This window comes from Marmota marmota, unplaced genomic scaffold (genome assembly GCF_001458135.2).
Source record: "Marmota marmota marmota unplaced genomic scaffold, marMar, whole genome shotgun sequence".
Taxonomy (NCBI): Eukaryota; Metazoa; Chordata; class Mammalia; order Rodentia; family Sciuridae; genus Marmota; species Marmota marmota.
This window is the reverse complement of record NW_026000153.1, coordinates 23197016-23217953: the sequence shown is the minus strand read 5'-3', so window position 1 is coordinate 23217953 and position 20938 is coordinate 23197016. Positions and strand designations below refer to the sequence as shown.

General features: G+C 37.4%; 1 protein-coding gene across 1 annotated transcript in view; it reads right to left on the bottom strand.

The window, feature by feature from the left end:
- Positions 1-20938, bottom strand: part of Abca13 (ATP binding cassette subfamily A member 13) — a 423614-nt gene that overhangs the window by 242353 nt on the left and 160323 nt on the right. Inside the window, exons 32-35 of the mRNA XM_048786593.1 lie at positions 10589-10703; positions 8916-9245; positions 6853-6922; positions 5466-5597 (exon numbers count right to left, since the gene is read on the bottom strand). Coding sequence (XP_048642550.1) covers positions 5466-5597; positions 6853-6922; positions 8916-9245; positions 10589-10703 — 647 coding nt within the window. The remainder of the gene's footprint in view (positions 1-5465; positions 5598-6852; positions 6923-8915; positions 9246-10588; positions 10704-20938) is intronic.

Genomic DNA, 20938 nt, shown 5'->3' with positions numbered 1-20938 from the left:
TATTCCCTGAGGATCTTAAAAGGGCGTACTATAGGGATACTGCCACATCAATGATCATAGCGGCATAATTCACAATAGCTAGACTGTGGAACCAACCTAGTTGCCCTTCAATAGATGAATAGATAAAAAATATGTGGCATCTATACACAATGGAGTACTACACAGCAATAAAAAATGACAAAATCATAGGATTTGCAGGGAAATGGATGGCATTAGAGCAGATTATGCTAAGCGAAGCTAGCCAATCCTTAAAAAACAAATGCCAAATGTCTTCTTTGATATAAAGAGAGCAACTAAGAACAGAACAGGGAGGAAGAGCATGAGGAAAAGATTAACATTAAACAAAGATGAGTGGGGGGAGAGAAAGGGAGAGAGAAGGGAAAGCATATGGAAATGGTAGGAGACCCTCAATGTTACACAAAATTACATAGAAGAGGATGTGAGGGGAAAGGGGGGGGAACAAGGGAGAGAATTGAACAACAGCAGATGAGGTAGAGAGAGAAGATGGGAGGGGAGGGGAGGGGGGATAGTAGGGGATAGGAAAGGTAGCAGAATACAACAGTCACTAATATGCCATTATGTAAAAATGTGAGTGTGTAACCAATATGATTCTGCAATTTGCATTTGGGGTAAAAATGGGAATTCATAACCCAATTGAGTCAAATGTATGAAAGATGATATATCATGAGCTTTGTAATGTTTTGAACAACCAATAAAAAATATATTAAAAAAAAAGATCACCAGCAACGTTTTTCCTTTCCCTCTACATATTTCTCCACTGATCATAGTCATTTTTGTCATATTTTCTAGTCAGAGAAGAAAAATGCTATCCTCTGTGTCTTTGTAATTTTATGCTCCTATGTGACATGAAGTCTTAAGTTTATTAGATATAAACTCTTCTTTTTTTAATGAAGGATTTGTTCAAGTTATCTGCCAGAGTTTCTATTGACACGCATTATTTTCTTTCTTTCTTTCTCTCTCTCTCCTCCTCTTCCTCCTCCTCATCCTCCTCCCCTCCTCCCCTATCCTTTCCCCTCCTCCTCCTCCATCTCTATCTCTATCTCAATCTCAATCTCAATCAATCTCTATCTCTATCTCTATCTCTCTCTTTCTGTCTACTGAGGATTGAACCCAGGGGTGATTAACTACTGACCTACATACCCAGCCCTTATTTTTATTTTGAGACAGGGTCTCATTAAGTTAATTAGGGCCTCACTAAGTTGCTGAGGCTGGCCTTGAACTTGTGATCCTCCTGCCTCAGCCTTTTGAATTGATGGTATGTGCCACCATGCCAAACAACATGTTAGTTTTAAACTTGATTTGAGAATTTTAACTTTTCTTTCACAGAGTATTTAAAGTTTTATAAGCTTATAAATTGTCCTATCATTTTAATTATTTGAATATTTTGAAATATTAACAAATTCTTATCAAAGGAACTTGTGAACTTTTATGATTTATGTCTTTTATATTTAGAAAGTCCTTCCCTCATCTGAAAATCACTTTTCCTGTTTCTTTTTTTTCATTATTTTAGTGTTATTTGGCAGGGGGTGGGCATAACAGTGCACGGGATTAAAACCAGGGCCTTACCTATGCTAGGTAAGTACTCTATCACTGAGCCACATACCCAGCCCTCTTCAATGATATTTATTTCCAAAGAATTTATGAATAAGAGTATCACCTTTTTTAAAATTAAAGAATATCATATCCTTTCCCATTAATTAAAAATGCCAATTTTATCACAGTAAATTGTAGACCCTTGGATCAGTTATTGAATTTTCTAATCTATTCCATTGCTCTGTGTTCCATGAGCATGGCATTGTTTAAATCCTTGTCAATTTATAGTGAGAACCTTATGTAAATCATCAGCCATCTCCATTCTTCCTCATCATTTTTAATAATTTTGGGTCATTATTACAGATTTATATTTCTAGCTATCCTTCAGAAACATTTTATCAACTAAAAACATATTCCTCTCTTTGGCACTTTTATTTCAATGACTTATGTAAGTTCCATTATATTACATTAACATAATGCTGCATATTAGATGTTACATTATTTAAAACCATAGAAATTTGTACATTAATTGGAGAAAATCAACACACTCATAATGATGAATATCCCTGTTCAGTGATAAAGCATCTCTTTTTATTCATTCAACTATAAATTATATTCTTTGCCATTTTAATTTTTTGATACATATTCTCTTTTACATTGATTCATGATGAGAGACCATTTTATTGCTTTTAAGAATGAAATTTCTTGCCATTTATACTGTGTATTTATTGCTGATATACAGTAATGATTAAAATTTTTGTGTATCTATGATCAATCATTGTACCATTTTTCAGTTGATTTATACAAACTAGAAATAATAATGGGTTTGCCTCATTTTTTGATATTTCTGTTTTGTCTCTTCTGGCAGTGGCTAGAGCTTTCACTTAGCATTTAGTTTCTTGTTTACCATAAACACCTACAGGGGACACTGAGAGCTACAGGGGTTGCCCTGAGCTAAAAGATAGAGTCTGCTGCTCCTCACCCTTAGCCCTCTCATGCCCTCTGCACCCTCCCTACTGCACTGAGAACCCAGAGAATTTCCAGACCTTCCCCAGTCTTCATGGCCCGCAGCCCCTTGGCCAGCATCTGTTAGGCAGGAGACTTCTGTGATCCTTATGAATGTCCTTCTACGTGCATTTTCGCCCCTTCTCCTCTCACCTTTTCCATTCTTGCTCCTACAACATCAGTGTCTCCCAGGAGACTAGATCATCCTCACCAAGACACAGGCATGGAGGAATGCTATCCATCTCAAATCATCATCATCATCATCATCATCATCATATCCAAAAGACTAACTACATCTACCAGCTACAGCTATGGTTCCCCTTTGTTCAAATTCAGCTCGGTTATGCTGCAGAAGGATGCAGAATTGGAAGGCAGCTAGGACTGCTTTCTCTGATCTATCTCTATCCCTCTATCCCTCCCTCCCTCCCTCCCTCCATCTCTCTCTCTCTCTCTCTCTCTCTCTCACCTTCCCTCCCTTTTTCTCTTTCCTGAACCTTGTTCTACCAGGAGCTCTTTCACTGCAAATGCCCAGAGGGCCTGCTGAAGTTGGCTATGCCCTGGCCTGGCTTGACTCATCTACCTTCTAGTCTGGGAAAATGGTTTGTTTGCATAGGACTTCAATCTAATAGAAAAAGATTGATGTGGGATTTGGAGGGAAATCCTAATTGAGTTCCTTTGCTTTACTATAATATATGAAAATATTGCCCCCAGTATCCTCATGCCTCGTGTCCTGATGGTAGAGAGGAAATCAGATCACCATTGGTCCCCAAACACATTTCACCTCATCTCATCATTGCTGTAGGTAGCTTGTTTTTGCTGATCTTTGTGCTTGTAGGATGCTTCTCTTTCAAGTCATCAGCTACTTTCTATTCAGATAAGTTTCCTTCGTATTAATTTTCTATGCTGTGATGATCACTTCCTCTGAAAATCTAGGTTTCCTTGTCCTTTGACAAATGACCATTTCCTATGCCCTTTGTTCCAGAGATGCCTACCCATTTCAGGAGTGATAGCCATCTGCATGGCTTGTCATAGTCCATCCACCACTTTACCCTTATTCTTAGTGACTTCCTCCTCGTCCTCCAGGACTCCATCTTCATCTATCCAGACCAGGTGCCGCAAACCATCCATTGGCTGTGTGTGTGAGCTATGCGCATTTGAGCATATGAGGGGACTGGTCTGGCATTGCGTGCTGATGGGGCTATGCGAGGCAACTATGCCTTTCCTCTCACTCTGCCTGTGATGCCACACAGCACCTGAGATAGGTGTGACTTGCCAAGATGTCAACCAATCTGCTGACCACAGGACATCACCAAGCAAGACTCCACCCTTCAAAACTCTACCCCTTGCCTTATTTGGATGAAATATTCTATCGAATGTCTTTTCCCCAATAAATAGGGGGGTTCCAGGTGTGCTCTCTCTCTCTTGCTTTTTCCAGTGATGCCCAACATGGAGCTGACCCTTGGGTGGAGCTGACCCTTGGGGTCACCGAGCAGTCCTTCCCTCGACCTTAGAAACTCACATTCGTGTTTTGTGTGGTTTCTTCACCTTTTTCTCAGTTTATTGATGCAGCCAGCTCCTCTGAACCTAGCACACCTTGCCAGCCCGGCCAGCTGGTGACAACCAGTTTTGATTTTTTATGCTCATTACTGCTTCTTTACCTTTTATATTGACATCACATGCCTATCTCATAACATTTCTTTCTTTTCAATATCCAACTGTTTCTCATATAGTTTCCTAGAAACCTTAGCCTTTGCAATTCTTTTTTCATAATCTCTTATTTCCTACAGTCCATCTTTTCTTAAATTTTATTCCAAGTATCAAGATGATACAATCTAAGTTTTACCAAAATGATGCCCTCTCTCTACTACTTAATGTCATATTTTCCTCCTTTTCCGTAAAATAAGTTTTTTAATGACCCACATTGTTTTTACATGTATCTGTCCTTCAAGAATGCATGATCTCTCCAAGTCTGGAATGTGTTTTCACAGACAGAATTAACTAGGCTATTTTTTCCCCCTTCTAACTCTCCATTTTCATTTGCATGTAATTGGAATTTCCATTTATCACTCTTAAAGGATAGATTCCAGTTCTTTTGGAAATATGTAGTCAAAGTCATATGTAAATTCAGCAAGAAAATTCAATACCATCAAAACATTGTTTCTAACTTTTAAAAAATTAAGTATGATTTATGCTTTTGGGGGCATGAATCATAAAAGTAAAGGCACACTTCTTTCCCTCCTAACCAAGCAGAGACAATCCACCCTTGGTGATTCTCCCTGTGATGGGTGTGCTCATCTTCCAACCCCCAGGGAGTGTTCTACACACTTAAAAGGAAGTGTCCACACTTGGAGAAACCCTACTGATAGCCCTGAGTGTGGAGATGGCTCCTGACCCTCAGCCAATCCAATTCCAAGCCCTCCTGTTCAGCCTGGCTACCTTTCATATTTTCCCACCGACCTGCTGCCAGTTGAGGACATGGTACCTCCACTTCCCTAGGCTCCTAGTCCAAGGTACCCTGATCCGTAGCCAGATGTTATTGTCTAGGAGCCATCATCATCATGGGCTTCAGACTGTCTTTCCCCATCTCCCCTCATGCCCATCTCCCTCAGATACTCCACTGGAAAATTAGGAGCCTTTCTGAATATGATTGACAGAGCCTATCCATTGGGATCTGCTAAGTGGGCTTGGTGGACTTTCACCCTGTATTTGTTTTGTTTAACCCCTCACCTGACCTTTGACTTTTCACCTGGGATGCAAGCACCTTAAAAAGTCACTGCTCCTTTTAAAATATGTCCTATGAGTTCCCTTTCAGATATTTTCTATAAGAATAAATATGCCAAAATTCATGTGGGTAGGTTTAAACTATTTTTTAAGTTGACTTTATTATAAAGTGCAAGATTTCTTACCAGGAATCAAGTTGCTGAAGTACCATCCACATAAAAAGTAAAGGCTTGAATCAAACAGAATCATCCAGCAAACCCAGCCAAATGTCATGCCCCCTGGTTCTGGAGCCTGGTACATATTATTCCACTGGATCCCTGGTAGAAAAGGTCAGAGTTAGAATTGCACTCCCTCTTTGACTGTAGATTTTGGTGAGATGAGTTAATAAATTCTGGAGGCTCAAGTAGAGCTGAATAAAGGCAAAACAAAAGGAAAGTTAATACCATTGGCTGAATTCTTCAAAGGAAATGTTGGCTTTCTGCGTATACATCTATTTCAGTGTGTCAGGTAGGGGAAACCTTGGTATCATTTTAATTTCTACCATTTAAAAAAAATTTGTAAAGGTCACCTTACTTACCTTCAGTATTATTTACTCAACTAAAAGCCATTCACATTATTGGAAAATAAGCATTTCTTTTTTGGTAAGTAAAAAGAAGACTCCTGAGAACACAAATTCTAAATTTTTAATTCTCTCTGCACTTGGAAAACATGTAAATAGATACAAAAATATCTTTTGAATCCTATTTACATGGGAAATAATATAGGGTGGGAAAGAATTTGTTTTCTTACAATGCTTCTGCAATTTATTTACAGATTAAAATATACGTTTAAAAAGATATTCCTCTTTCAAATGTTTCCTATAATATTAAACTATAACTCAATAATAATACATGTTTTAGTCTTTATGCACTTGTTGGAATTTGAACCAAACTATTCAAATAGTCTAATAGAGACCATTTTTCTTCTGAATTTCTTAATTTGCTTTAGTTTAAAGATCAGTTTGAGGAATACAGGAGGAAACATTCAGAATTACTCATCTATTCAATAACAACATGTTTTATCGAAAATGTCAGGGAAACCTAAGAACTACAAATTAAGTGGCTGATGTAACAAGAGCTAGAGTTTTATAGCATATATTTTACCTATCTTTACAAAAATCATAAAAACATCTAAGAAATTTATCTATTCCTGTTTAGAAGTTCAGTTGTCAAAATGTCAATTCAAGTAAAAAATTCTGTCAACAATTTTTTTAAAAAATAATTTTAAACTGTATTAATGGGAATAAAATATGTTTTAAAACTGAAGGAAATAGCTGTGCTCTGTTCTATACTGGTTATGCTGTGACCCAGCAAATAGTAAAGATGGGAGCTGACAAATTCGTTAGTCGTTATCATGTGTAAGAGGCAAATTGATGGTGGGAGGTATTTTCATCAATGAAACCAAATGTCAGAGTCTCCTTCCAAATGCTTCACTTGGTAATGAAGCCTTTCTACTATATCACTTGCAGAATACCTATAAGTTTCCAAAAACCTGAGTCACTGAGAGTCATTTTCTAAAAATGTGTCCTCTTACCTGCCTCTTGTCCTTCCAGGAATGTAATGAAAAATACTCCTTGTCCAAAGGCAGTTGTTGAGAGGAGGCACTGCCCACAGATTGATGGAGTAAGGAGAAAAACAGTACATTAGTGTTTGATTGGGACCACAGAAAATCCACAATACCAAATTCAAAGAAGACACCATGACACTTTCTGATTCCGAGGATGCCAAACCATTACTTCAGGCAGTAGTTTAAATATCTGAGCCTGAAAGTCTTAGCAGACTGTCAACCCTCTCTGAACAGTGTGCTAACAAGCTAGTTTTTAATGTTAAAAGGAATTACTTCTCTTTTCTGCAATGCTTGAAGTGTCATAAATCCAATGCAGAAATGTGTAACAAGAAACAGTAGAAAATGGAATGGAGCAATTTACTGTTTTTTTTATTATTAAGTGAATGCCCTGGAGCACACTGCAAACAGACTGATGGAATATGGACATTATTCTACACTAGAAAGAGAGTGTACTGAAGGAAAATGTTATTTTATCTTCAGTGGGGAGGACCTATGTCAGAAAACAAAAAAAAAAATAGAAAGCCTATTGAAATAGCATCTTACATTTACAAATATAATGTACCAGAGTTAGATTTTTTCAATTACTAGAAAACATTTGAATATGTAAAAAGGTAATCAAGTACTGAATATATAGAACCCTTAAATATAAAGACTGAAGTAAAAATAAAATTGACAGCATTAGAAATTTAGCTCAGCTCATCAATGGCTCTTTCTACCCAGTTCTGAGGGAGGTACACTAAATGGTCTCACTTGTGTTAATTATTCCAAAAACACCTAATTCATATCAACACCAAATTATTTGTTATCACAGATGGTGAATTAAGCTATTCAAATCAATAAACACATATCAATGGACCAAACATTAATTCAATGGAACCATTTTTTACTGTGTATGCATATCAATGCTGTGTGTACATGACTAAAAAAACCACAGCATTCAGTGGTTTATTGGAGTTGGAGAAAAATAATTGGGCTTTCACAGATATATTTTACTCTCGGGCCATAAATGAGCATAAAAGTGATTGATACACTCACTTGGGCTGCCAAGGACTTTCAAAAGACTTTAAATACCCCTCAGATTCCAACCAAATCTCCCTGGTATCTCCTCAAAGTGACTCCATATACACATCCAAATAGACTGCAATATAAGAAAATCACCTGACCTATTGGAGAACATAAAGACTCAGGCATAATGCAAATGGGTATAGGTATGACACTGATTTAATGAAAGACTGATTTAATAATGAATTTTTCAACTCTCCCACATTAATTGGGTTCCTGCTACATCACACACTGGGCTTGCCGGACAATAGTCATAAAAGAATAAGTTTCTATCTTCTATGTATCTTATATTGCAGACCTGAAAGCATTCTTATTCTTTTTCATAAGGTACATTTTAAAGGATGAGCGATTCTGACATTGCTAACAGAGAGATCTTTCCACTTATGTGATGTAATTCATGATGCATCAAGAAAAATGTTTATTTTTCACTTCTAAGGTAGCAGAATACAACAGTCACTAATATGGCATTATGTAAAAATGTGGATGTGTAACCGATGTGATTCTGCAATCTGTATTTGGGGTAAAATGGGAGTTCATAACCCACTTGAATCTAATGTATGAAATATGATATGTCAAGAACTTTGTAATGTTTTGAACAACCAATAAAAAAAATGGAAAAATAAAATAAAATAGCTTTAGAAACCTATTTCTTTCCACGCATGAAACAAAAAAGAAACTAAAGTGATATGCATCCTTAAGGATGCCACTGATTTCTCAGAGTCTTCCAAGAGCCCCCATTACATGAAAAATGACAATTCTTAATGGGCTGCCATCCAGCAAAACCACCACAATTTCAATGAACTACTACTGTAAGTTTTGCATCTGTGGATAGAATAAAAAAAGTAAATATCAGAAATCCTGTTTAGGTCAGAACATGGAAAACTGGCAAGTTAAGGGTGGTGTTTTTGTGTTGTTACGTAGATCCCTGTTTTATTTTATTTTGCACCTTTACAGAACAACTCACTTACCAGAAATGTCTGAATAACAAAACTTAGTTGGTTGTGCAGAACCAACAGAACTATGTAGGGCAGAAAGCTGATCATGTATGCCAGGCTGGTACACAGGGCTGCTGTATTAGCTTGGCTGAAAAATGCACTCAAGAAGTAACTCAGCATGACAACTGACACCCCAAAATCCAGGAGGAAGAGGAAGATGATGATTGCATTGCTGTAGGTGAAGATGCCACTTGTTTTCAGAATGATGGCGAGAGCAGCACTGCTCAAGGTCAGCATGGCTGCATTCTCCAGGAACCAAGCCAGGAAGTGAGTTGTTGGATGCACTCCCATCATCCGCAGGTACTGTCAACAGAGGGAAAACCCAGAGTTGTCATAGCAGGAGGTACCACAGAAAGAACAGGGCAGCTTGTGGGACAGAGAAGGAGTACCAATGGAAGGTAAACTGGCATGACTTGCAAATTCAGCCCTAGAAAGGGCACTTTGATCCAGAGCTCAGCATGTGATTTTCATGAGCACCTTACAAAGTAGGTCTTTTACTGCTTCAGGGGAGAACTGAAATTCAGACATTAAAACAATCTCACCAGTGAGAACAGAGCTTCAATGGGTAGGGGCAGGTGGTTAGACCTCAAGTTTGGTGAACTACAGTCCCATTATATTTTCTTGTTTACTGAGGGTTTATTATCTTTGTTTTCACTTTTGTTCATTTTGCATTTCATTTGTGTTAGTTTGTTCTCTCTCTCTCTCTCTCTCTCTCTCTCTCTCTCTCTCTCTCTCTTTTAATAAGGACAAAGAGAAAGGAAAGAAACACTGGTGCTTAAGCATCTTAATTTGGAGGATCACTGCCTGTTTTAGAAAATACGTTTTTCAAAATACCCCTGGTTGAAGCAACACAGATAAAGCAATTCTTCCATGAAACTACTGTTTTCTCACCTATTGTATTGTGTTATCTTTGGGCATGGTGCTGATGAGTGTGGAAGGAGTACATGTGCCTCTCAGACACACTCTGGCTGGCCAGCTGGCTGGTGACAGCAGGGAGCCCAGCAAGTGGATACTCAGTGGTGGGGGAGAAACACTCATGAGTAGATAGATAGTAAATGGGAAAATGCTAAACAGGGATGCAAGTGCTCTGCATCATTTGTCAAATTTGAGGAACAGTACATTTAACTTCAACACATTATTTCTGCAAATTAATAAATACTCAATAAGTCAATGACGTGCACCCCTCGTCACTGTTCTCACTGCTCTTCAGGAATCAACAGACAGTCACGTCTTCACCAGATACTTTTATCAGCTTTCATTCTTTAAGTCTGATGGTTTCAAGCTGCAGCAATATCAGGACAAAAATTCAAGGCTTTCGCACAGAGTTCTAATGATAGATTAAGATGGAAAGTCTGCTGTTAAGTCTTTCTAATTTTTATGAAAGTCGCTAAGTGAGCAATGCTGGATTTGATCTTTCAGTGTCATATGGTTCTTCTTTGGTTTTCTTCTATCTCAATAAGAAATATCTGTTAAAATCTAGCAGCACTTCAGACTTCAACATAACCTTATGTTCCTACAATAGGGATGCAGTGGGACCATACCTAGGAGGCCCAGCTGAGAAGAGAGAGGCAAAACAGAAAGGCCTGAGCAAGTCACTGCCCAGGATTCATTTCCAAAGTCTCACAAGCAAGGTTAAGGCCATTTACCTCTTCTATCTGGATCTCCCGCTCATAAACCAGTTTTCGGACCATGCTGGCCACCGATACCATCCAAGTCAACATCATTATCAGAGGGAAAAAGAAACCGACGTTGTTCAAGAATCTGTAAGGGCATATTCAGTCAGCATTTGATGGCAAGAGAAATTATTCATGAGTACTGCACCCATCTGAGCTTTTTAAAGTCATCTTACAAATCATGCACCTCCAAGAGCAAGGTCTCAACAGGCCTAGGATTTAGGTAGGGCTGTTGTGATTAGTGTTTCAGCTTTGAAGGTATACAAATGCATGAAGGAGATCCGTGCAGGAGACACAACTAATTTGAGGTCCCTCAAGTAGCCACAGCCCAACCCAAATCTTCTGACATCTGCTGTAGACAGCACAAGTCAGAGGAAGGAAAGAGGTCATTGATCTATGACTGCAATTTCTTCCACTTTAATTGGGACCAACCATTTTCTCTCCTCAATCAATGACAGCAATTGATTATAGGTAATTGTTTACAAAATATGCAAAAACTGGTAAATAAACATCTCCCTATTTCTCCAATATTCACTTTTCAAAACATTCTAACTGGGCTCCATTTCTAATACACGACAAGGACACCATTTAGGTCATGTCCCTAAATCCAGTAAGAAGTTTTCAACAGTTTTCCTTCCTGCCTGCTCAGCTGTGTTTGATAACACTGGCCACACGTCCCATTCCTTCCTTCCCTCAATCCCTCTTAGCTTTCAGAACAACATTTGGCTTTCCACCACTGCTAGGCAGCTTCTCAGTCTCCCCACTAACAACTTCTCCTGTACCTATCCTTTAAATGTGGACATTTTAACCCCAATCCTGGGGTAACTGCTGGGTTCTCTGTCTTCTCATGCCAAAGTGAGCTCTAGATTCACACATTAATTATCTATCACTGAAACCAACCAAAGGTGCAAACCATATTAATGGGCCTATGATATATACATGAACCATACAGAAAGAGGGCCTACCATTAAAGACTCCCTCATTCTAACATATGGCAGGGGACATAAAATCAACCAATAAACAAAGAGATTTGTCATATAGAGTCAGGAAGTGATAAATGCTATGAGGAGGAAAGCAGCAGTTGTTACAAACAATAAAAGGGATGATTTTTAGACAGGGAAATTAGGCAAGGTCACCATGGAATAAATATTTAAGCAAAGCGCAGATAAATTGAAGAAATGAGTCACATGGGTATCCATAGGGAGGTGGCTTCTGGTGAGGAGAGGAAAGTGCCAGGGACAGAGGTCAGAGCAGACACAACCCAACCAGGAGCAGCCAAACCATCCTGAATTAGCAAGCTATGGGATTTGAGCACCAGCTGGGGCCAGATAATGCAGGGACTTTCCCGTGTCAGGGTAAGTTCTAGGTTTTAGCAGATAAAAAGGGGGGATACCAAGAATGGATTCAAAGAAAAGGAGAGGGGGAAATAGTGAGGTGATAAAATTAGGAGTATGGTTTTTAAGAAGGAAACACTAAATGTAACACAAACAATGGACTGTTTAACTGTTAAACAATTAACTCCAGAGGTCAGGGAGCCCTCTGGAGAGAGGAGTGGGGACATTACAGCAGGTAGGAGCCATCTGAACAGGAGACAAGGGAGCTATTACAGATGTTGACCCTGGAAAAAGGAAGAGTTCCAATGGGTCCCTGCAGTGATGGTCTCCAGGGTCCCATCAGACTTCTCCTTCAAGGCATTTACTACAACATGGAAGCTGCTCTCTCTATAGGTGCCAGCCTCCCATGCTAGAGGCTCAGGTGATAGAGGACAGTTTCCCGCTGAGCCAAACTTTGTTGATGAACAAATGAAAAAGGGAACTAACTTTTGTTTTTACTCATTTTTCTGCTTATGACAATTGTTCTGGGCTGTTGGAGAATCACACTTTCTTTTTAATAATGCAGAGTTAGTTTTACTGATGTGGAAAGAAGCCCACAACATCATTGCATGAAATATCAGGACACCAGACCTTGTAAAATGGTAAATATCTAGCTACCTATACTTGCATAATTGTGCGTAGGCCCAGGATTATTCTAGAACAGTGTTAAACCAGCCAATTAAGACAGTAATTATTTCTAAATTCTGGAATCTTATCTAACTTTGATTCTTTATTTGGACTTTTCTCTTTATCTATATAGATATACAAATATATAGCACACATGAATTATGTAACATTTATAATCCGCAGTCATTGTAAACCTTAAACAACAACAACAAAAAAAAGGTTTTTTTCAAAAGGAATGAAATATGTGAAGATAAAGGCAGCAGGAAGACATGGGGAAAGGCTGGGGGAAGGGCTCAGGGTGATTGGCCAGGGCATGGCTCACAGCCCCACAGAGAGTCCGCTTCCATCCTGGCGAATATACTGGGTCAGAGGCAGATGGAAACTTTCAGTGGAGGAGTTCAATGAAGACTCTAACACCTACTTGAGTTCTAGAAGTTCACTTATTTGTGTCAAGTGTTCAAGTAAAAATTTTACAATGTACATTTGACATTGACTTTTATGGATTCTATAACTATGGCACCAGATACTAACAAGCTTTTTTTTTTCTTTTCTTTTTTTGGTTAACTGTACACATTGCAGCACAGCTTTTCATTTCTTGGATTGTACACAATGAAGCGTCATCCACATGTGTAGTCATACATGTACCTAGAGTAGTGATATCCATCTCATTCCACCATCTTTCTTGCCCCCATGTTCCCTCCTCTCCCCACCCTCTCTTTTGCCCAAAGTTCCTCCATTTTCCCCATTCCCCCTCCCCCCATTATGGATCAGCATCCATTTATCAAAGAGAACATTAAGCCTTTGGTTTTTTGGGATTGGCTTATTTGGCTTAGCATGATATTCTCCAACTCTATCCATTCACCTACAAATGCCATAATTTTATTCTCTTTTAATGTTGAGTAATATTCCATTGTGTATATATACCACAGTTTCTTTATCCATTCATATACTGAAGGGCATCTAGGTTGCTTCCACATCTTAACTATTGTAAATTGAGCTGCTATAAACATTGATGTGGCTGCATGACTACAGTAGGCTGATTTTAAGTCTTTGGGTATAGACCAAAGAGTGGGATAGCTGGGTCAAATGGTGGTTCCATTCCAAGTTTTCTAAGGAATCTCCATACTGCTTTCTAGATTGGTTGCACCAATTTGAATTCCCACCAGCAATGTTTGAGTGTGCCGTTTCCCCCACATCCTCACCAACATCTACTATCGTCTCTATTCTTTATAACTGCCATTCTGACTGGCATGAGATAAAATCTTAGTTTTGATTTGCATTTCTCTAATTACTAGAGATGTTGAACAATTTTTCATATATTTGTTGATTGAAAGCATATCTTATTCTGAGAGTGTCTGTTCAGCTCCTTATCCCATTTATTCATTGGGTTGTTTGGGTTTTTTTGTTTTGTTTTGTTTTTTGTTTGGTGTTAAGTTTTTTGAGTTCTTTATATATCTTGGAGATTAGTGCCCTATCTGACATACATGTGGCAAAAATTTGCTCCCCAAATGTAGGCTTTCTCTTCACCTGATTGTTTCTTTTTGCTAAGAAGCTTTGTAGTTTGAATCCATCCCATTTATTAATTCTTGACTTTATTTATTGTGCTTTAGGAGTCTTGTTAAAGAAGTCAGTGCCTAATCCTGCATAATGAAGATTTGGACCTACTTTTTCCTCTATTATGCTCAGGGTCTCTGGACTAATTCCTAGGTCCTTGGTGAAATTTGAGTTGAGTTTTGTGCATGGTGAGAGATAGGGGTTTAGTTTCATTTTGTTGCATATGGATTTCCAGTTTTCCCAGCACCATTGTTGAAGAGGCTATCTTTTCTCCAGTGTATGTTTTTTGTGCCTTTGTCTAGTATGAGATAACTGTATTTATGTGGGTTTGTTTCTGTGTCCCCTATTCTGTACCATTGGTCTATGTATCTATTTTGGGGCCAATACCTTGCTGTTTTTGTTACTATTGTTCTGTAGTATAGTTTAAGGTCTGGCATTGTGATGCCTCCTTGCTTCATTCTTCTTGATAAGGACTTCTTTGGCAATTCTGGGTCTTTTATTTTTCCAAATGAATTTCATGATTGCCTTTTCTATTTCTATTAGGAATGACGATGGGATTTTAATTGGAATCACATTAAATCTGTATACTGCTTTGGGTAGTATGGCCATTTTGACAATTTTAATTTTGCCTATTCAAGAGCTTGGAAGATCTTTCCATCTTCTAAGGTCTTCTTCAATTTCTTTCTTTAGTGTTCTATAGTTTTCATTGTAGAGGTCTTTCACTTCCTTTGTTGATTCCCAAGTTGTGTTGTTGTTGTTGTTGTTGTTGTTTTGAGGATATTGTGAAATGGGGTAGTTTTCCTAATTTCATTTTTTATTTTATTATTTTTGTAAATACACAACAACAGTGGAATGCATTACAATCCTTATTACACATATAGAGCACAATTTTTCATATCTCTGTATATAAAGTATGTTCACATCAATTTATGCCATTATACATGTATTTTTTTGCATCACAATTCTTAATACACAAATATACCACAATTTTTCTTATCTCTGTTTGTATATAAGGTATGTTGACATCCAAATCAAGTTTTCATACATGTACTTTGTATAATGATGACCAAGACATTCCACCATCCTTGCTAATCCCCTTCCCCCTCCCTTTCCCTCCTACCCCTCTTCCCTATCTAGAATTCATCTAATCCTCCCATGCTTTCCCTCCCTACCCCACTATGAGTCACCCTCCTTATTTCAGAAAAAACATTCAGCATTTGTTTTTTGGGGATTGGCTGACTTCACTTAGCATTATCTTCTCCAACACCATCCATTTACCTGCAAATGCCATGATTTTGTTCTTTTTTAACACTGAGTAATATTCCATTGTGTATAAATGCCACATTTTTTTTATCCATTCATCCACTGAAGGACATCTAGGTTGGCTCCACAGTTTAGCTATTGTGAATTGTGCTGCTATAAATATTGATGTGGCTGTGTCCCTGTAGTTTGCTGTTTTTAAGTCCTTTGGGTATATTCCAAGAAGAGGAATAGCTGGGTCAAATGGTGGTTCCATTCCTAGATTTCCAAGTTCCATACTGCCTTCCAAATTGACTACACCAATTTGCAGTCCCACCAGCAATGTATGAGTGTACCTTTTTCCCCACATCCTTGCCAACACTTATTGTTGTGTGTCTTCATAATAGCTGCCATTCTGACTGGAGTGAGATGATATCTTAGAATAGTTTTCATTTGCATTACTCTGATTGCTAGAAATAATGAGCATTTTTTCATATATCTGTTGATGGATTTTATATCCTCTTCTGAGAAGTGTCTCTTCAGGTCCTTTGCCCATTTATTGATTGGGTTATTTGTTTTTTGTTTTTGTTTTGTTTTGTTGTTGTGTGTGTGTGTGTGTGTGTGTGTGTGTGTGTTTAGCTTCTTGAGTTCTTTATATACCCTAGAGATTAGTGCTCTATCTGATGTGTGAGGGGAAAAAAATTTGCTCCCAGGATGTAGGCTCTCTGTTCACCTCACAGATTGTTTCCTTGCTGAGAAAAAACTTTTTAGTTTGAATCCATCCCATTTATTGATTTTTGTTTTTAATTCTTGTGCTATAGGAGTCTTATTAAGGAAGTTGGGGCCTAATCCTACATGATGAAGATTAGGGCCTACTTTTTCTTCTATTAGACACAGAGTCTCTGGTTTAATTCCTAGGTCCTTGATCGATTTTGAGTTAAGTTTTATAGGCCAGTAGACCAATGGTACAGAATAGAGGACACATAGACTAACCCACAAAATTACAATTATCTTATATTAGACAAAGGTGCCAAAAACATTCACTGGAGAAAAGATAGCATCTTCCACAAATATGCTAGGAAAACTGGAAATCCATATGCAACAAAATGAAATTGAACTCCTTTCTCTCACCATGCACAAAAGTTTTCCTAATTTCTCTTTCAGAGGATTCATCACTGATATATAGAAATGCATTTGATTTATGAGTATTGATTTTATATCCTGCTACTTTGCTGAATGCATTAATTAATTCTAAAGTTTTCTGGTGGAGTTTTTTTGGATCTTCTAAATATAGAATCAAGTTGTCAACAAATAATGATAGTTTGAGTTCTTCTTTTCCTATTTGAATCTTTTTATTTTGTCTAATTGCTCTGGCTAGAGTTTCAAGGACTATGTTGAATAGAAGAGGTAAAGGAGGGCATTCTTGTCTTATTCCAGTTTTTAGAGGGAATTCTTCCAATTTTTCTCCATTTAGAATGATGTTGGCCTTGAGTTTAGCATAGATTGCTTTTACAATGTTGAGGTATGTTTCTACTATCCCTAATTTATCTAATGTTTTGAACATGAAAGGTGCTGTACGTTGTCAAATGCTTTCTCTGCATCAATTGACATAATCATATGATTATTATTTTTAAATCTATTGATGTGATGAATTATATTTATTGATTTCCATATGTTGAACCAACCTCACATCTCTGTAATAAACCCCACTAGATAATGGTGCACTATTTTTAAATATATTTTGTATTCAATTTGCCAGAATTTTATTGAGAATTTTTGCATCAATGTTGATCAAAGATATTAGTCTGAAATTTTCTGTCTTTGACATATCTCTGCCTGGTTTTGGTATCAGGATGATACTAGCTTCATAGAATAAGTTTTTTAAGGATTCCTTCCTTTCCTATAATTTGAGGAGTATTGGTATTAATTCTTTGTAGATCTTGTAGAACTTAGCTGTGAATTCGTCTGGTCCTGGACTTTTCTTGGTTGGTAGACTTTTGATTGTGTCTTCTATTTCCTTGCTTGAAATTGATCTGTTTAAATTGTGTATTTCCTCTTGACTAAGTCTGGGTTGATCATATGGCTCTAAAAAGTTATTGGTGTCTTCAAGGCTTTCTATTTTACTGAAGTATAAATTTTCAAATAGTTTCTAATTGTCTTCTGTATTTCAATAGTGTCTGTCATGATATTTCCTTCTCCATCAAAAAATTTAATAATTTGAGTTTTCTCCTTCCTTCTTTTCATTAGGGTGGCTAAAGGTTTGTCAATTTTATTTATTTTTTCAAAGAACCAGCTTTTGGTTGTGTCAATTTTTTGAATTCTTTCTTTTGTTTCGATTTCATTGATCTCCACCTGACTGTAATTATTTCCTGTCTTCTACTATGTTGGGTGTTGGTTTGTTCTTCTTTTTCTAGAGCTTTAAAATGTAATGTCAGGTCATTTATTTGTTGACTTTTTATTCTTTTAATGAATGAGCTTAATGTATTGAACTTTCCTCTTAGCGCTGCCTTCATAGCGTCCCAGAGATTTTGGTAAGTTGTAGCAGAGTTCTCATTTACCTCTACGAATTTTTTATCTCCTCCCTGATGTCTTCTGCTATCCATGCATCACTCAATAGCATATTGTTTAGTCTCCAGGTGTTGTAGTAGCTTCTCTTTTTAATTTTATCATTGATTTCTAATTTCATTCCATTATGATGAAATATAATGCAGGGTAATATCTCTAATTTTTTTTTTGTATTTGCTAAGTCTTGCTTTGTGGCATAACATATGGTCTGTTTTGGAGAAGGATCCATGTGCTGCTAAGAAGAAAGTGTATTCCCTCATTGATGGATGAAATATTCTATATATGTCTGTTAAGTCCAAATTATTGACTGTATTATTCAGTTCTATAGTTTCTTGTTTAGAAGATATATCCAGTGGTGAGAGAGGTATATTAAAATCACCCAGTATTATTGTGTTGTGGTCTATTTGGTTCTTGTATTTGAGAAGGGTTTGTTTGACATACATAGATGCCCCATTGTTTGGGAGATAGAAAATTTATAATTGTTATATCTTTTTGAATGAATCCCTTAAGCCGTATGAAATGTCCTTCTTTATCCCTTTTCACTAGCTTTGATTTGAAGTCTACTTTATCTGATATGAGGATGGAAACTCTTGCTTGTTTACATAGTCCATGTGAGTGGTATGTTTTTTCCCACCTTTTCACCTTCAGTCTGTGGATGTCTTTTCCTGTGAGATGAGTCTCTTGAAGGCACCATATTGTTGGGTCTTTTTTAATCCAATCTGTCAGTTTGATGAGTTTAGGCCACTCACATTCAAGGTTATTATTAAAATATGATTTGTATTCCCAGATATTCTGGTTTATTTTTGGTTTTTAACTGGACTTGGTTTCTCCTTTGATTGGCTTTTCCTTTACTGTAATTCTTCCCTTTGCTGATTTTCATTGTTGTATTTCATTTCCTCCTCCTGGAATATTTTGCTGAAGATGCTCTGTAGTGCAGGCTTTCTCACTATAAATTCTTTTAACTTTTTTTTTATCATGAAAGGTTTTTATTTCATCATCAAATATGAAGATTAATATTGCTGGATATAAAATTCTTGGCTGGCATCCATTTTCTTTCAGAGCTTTGTATTTGTTATTCCATGATCTCCTGGCTTTGAGGGTCTAGATTGAAAAAATCTGCTGATTTTTTGATTTCTAATTTCATTCCATTATGATCAAATATAATCATAATGATACGAATTGGTCTCCCCCTATATATGATCTGATTCCTCTCTCTTGCGGCCTTTAAAATTCTATCCTTATTCTGTATGCTAGGCATTTTCATTATAATGTGCCTTGGTGTAGATTTGTTGTAATTTTGTACATTTGGTGTCCTGTAAGTATCTTGTATTCAATTTTCCAATTCATTCTTCATGATTGGGAAATTTTCTGATATTATCTCATAGAGATTGTGCATTCCTTTGGTTTGAATCTCTGTGTCTTCCTCTATCCCAATAAATCTTGGATTTGGTCTTTTTATGCTATCCCATAATTCTTGGATGTTCTGTTAATGGTTTCTTACCATCTTCACTGTGTGATCAACTTTATTTTCCAGGTTGTATATTCTGTCTTAATTATCTGATGTTCTGTCTTCCAGGTGATCTAGTCTGTTGGTGATACTTTCTATTGATTTTTTTATTTGGTTTATTGTTTTATTCATTTCAAGGATTTCTGATTGTTTTTTCCCCCAGAATCTCTATCTCTTTCTTAAAGTAATTTTTTGCTACCTGTATTTGCTTCCTTATCTCTTTGTTGGTATGATCAATGGTTGCCTGTATTTGCTCTCTTATCTCTTTGTTGGAGTGATCAATCTTTACCTGTATTTGTTCATTTAGGTCATTCTTTAATTCACAGATCATTTCAATTATGTATATTCTGACCTCCTTCTCTGATATTTCATCAACTTTGCTGTCTATGGATTATATTATTGTAGTATCCTGGTTTGTTTGGGGCACTTTCATCTTTTGTTTTTTCATGTTGTCTATGTGTCTTCCTTTCTTCCAGTGCAGATCTGAGATATTACAGTTTCTACCCTAGAATTTTGTAGTGTTTGTGCAGATTATCTGTACCTCACTTTGGTGTTGGGCTTCCTGACCCTGCCTGTGTCCCCCAATGGATGGTACTGCAACTAAAGATGGTGGCAGCAATAGCAGAGGTAACTCGAGACAGCAATGGAGGTGCCCCAAGATGAATGCAATCCCTTTCAGAGATGGGGCTGACAGGGTGGGCCTTATTCTGGCTTTGGGATGCCTCTTCCAAAATGCAGCTGCTTCTAGGCCTCTGTTGTCGCAAAGTGGAGGCTACTACATGGGGAGGGCTATGGTGATGGCCTGGGCCTAGGATACAGAGTGGGTCTTCCAGTTGGCAGGAGTGGTTCTGTGTGGGGTTCTGAGCTCCAGCATAGGTCTGCCAATGGGAAGGCAGACCTGGGCCTAAGCTGGGCCTGGGTTCCCACACAGGTCGGCAATGCTGGTCCTAAGCCAAGGCCTGGGCCTAAATCTGGCATAGAGAATCACATTTTTAAGTGGATAACTTGTACATTATACAGTGACTGTGTATAGATGATACAGTGTTTCAGATTTTCTGTTTTGTGGTTTGTCCAGAATTGTCTAATAATCACTTTTGTACTGTTCAGAGCAGGTGGAGATCTATGACAGGAAACACCATAAATATATCCACTTATACATTCAACAAATGCCATCTATTCTAGCAGAGTAACACAATTTACCACAAAGAAGAAACTCAGAGAACCTGTAAATTTGAAAATAACTAATACTGAGTTTACTTAGGGGTTGAAAAAGTTTGTTCATGAACTTCCTCTTTTTTACTTAATAGCCAGTAGAGGTAGAGCTATTGAACTCTATTCTTTCATTACCTCAAATCTTTTGAAAGAATCAATAGGTATCTTGTCCAAATCTTACCTAAGATACTACAGTCATTTTGGTTAGAATTCCATGTTGTGGACCCTGTGGACCCTTGAAACTGA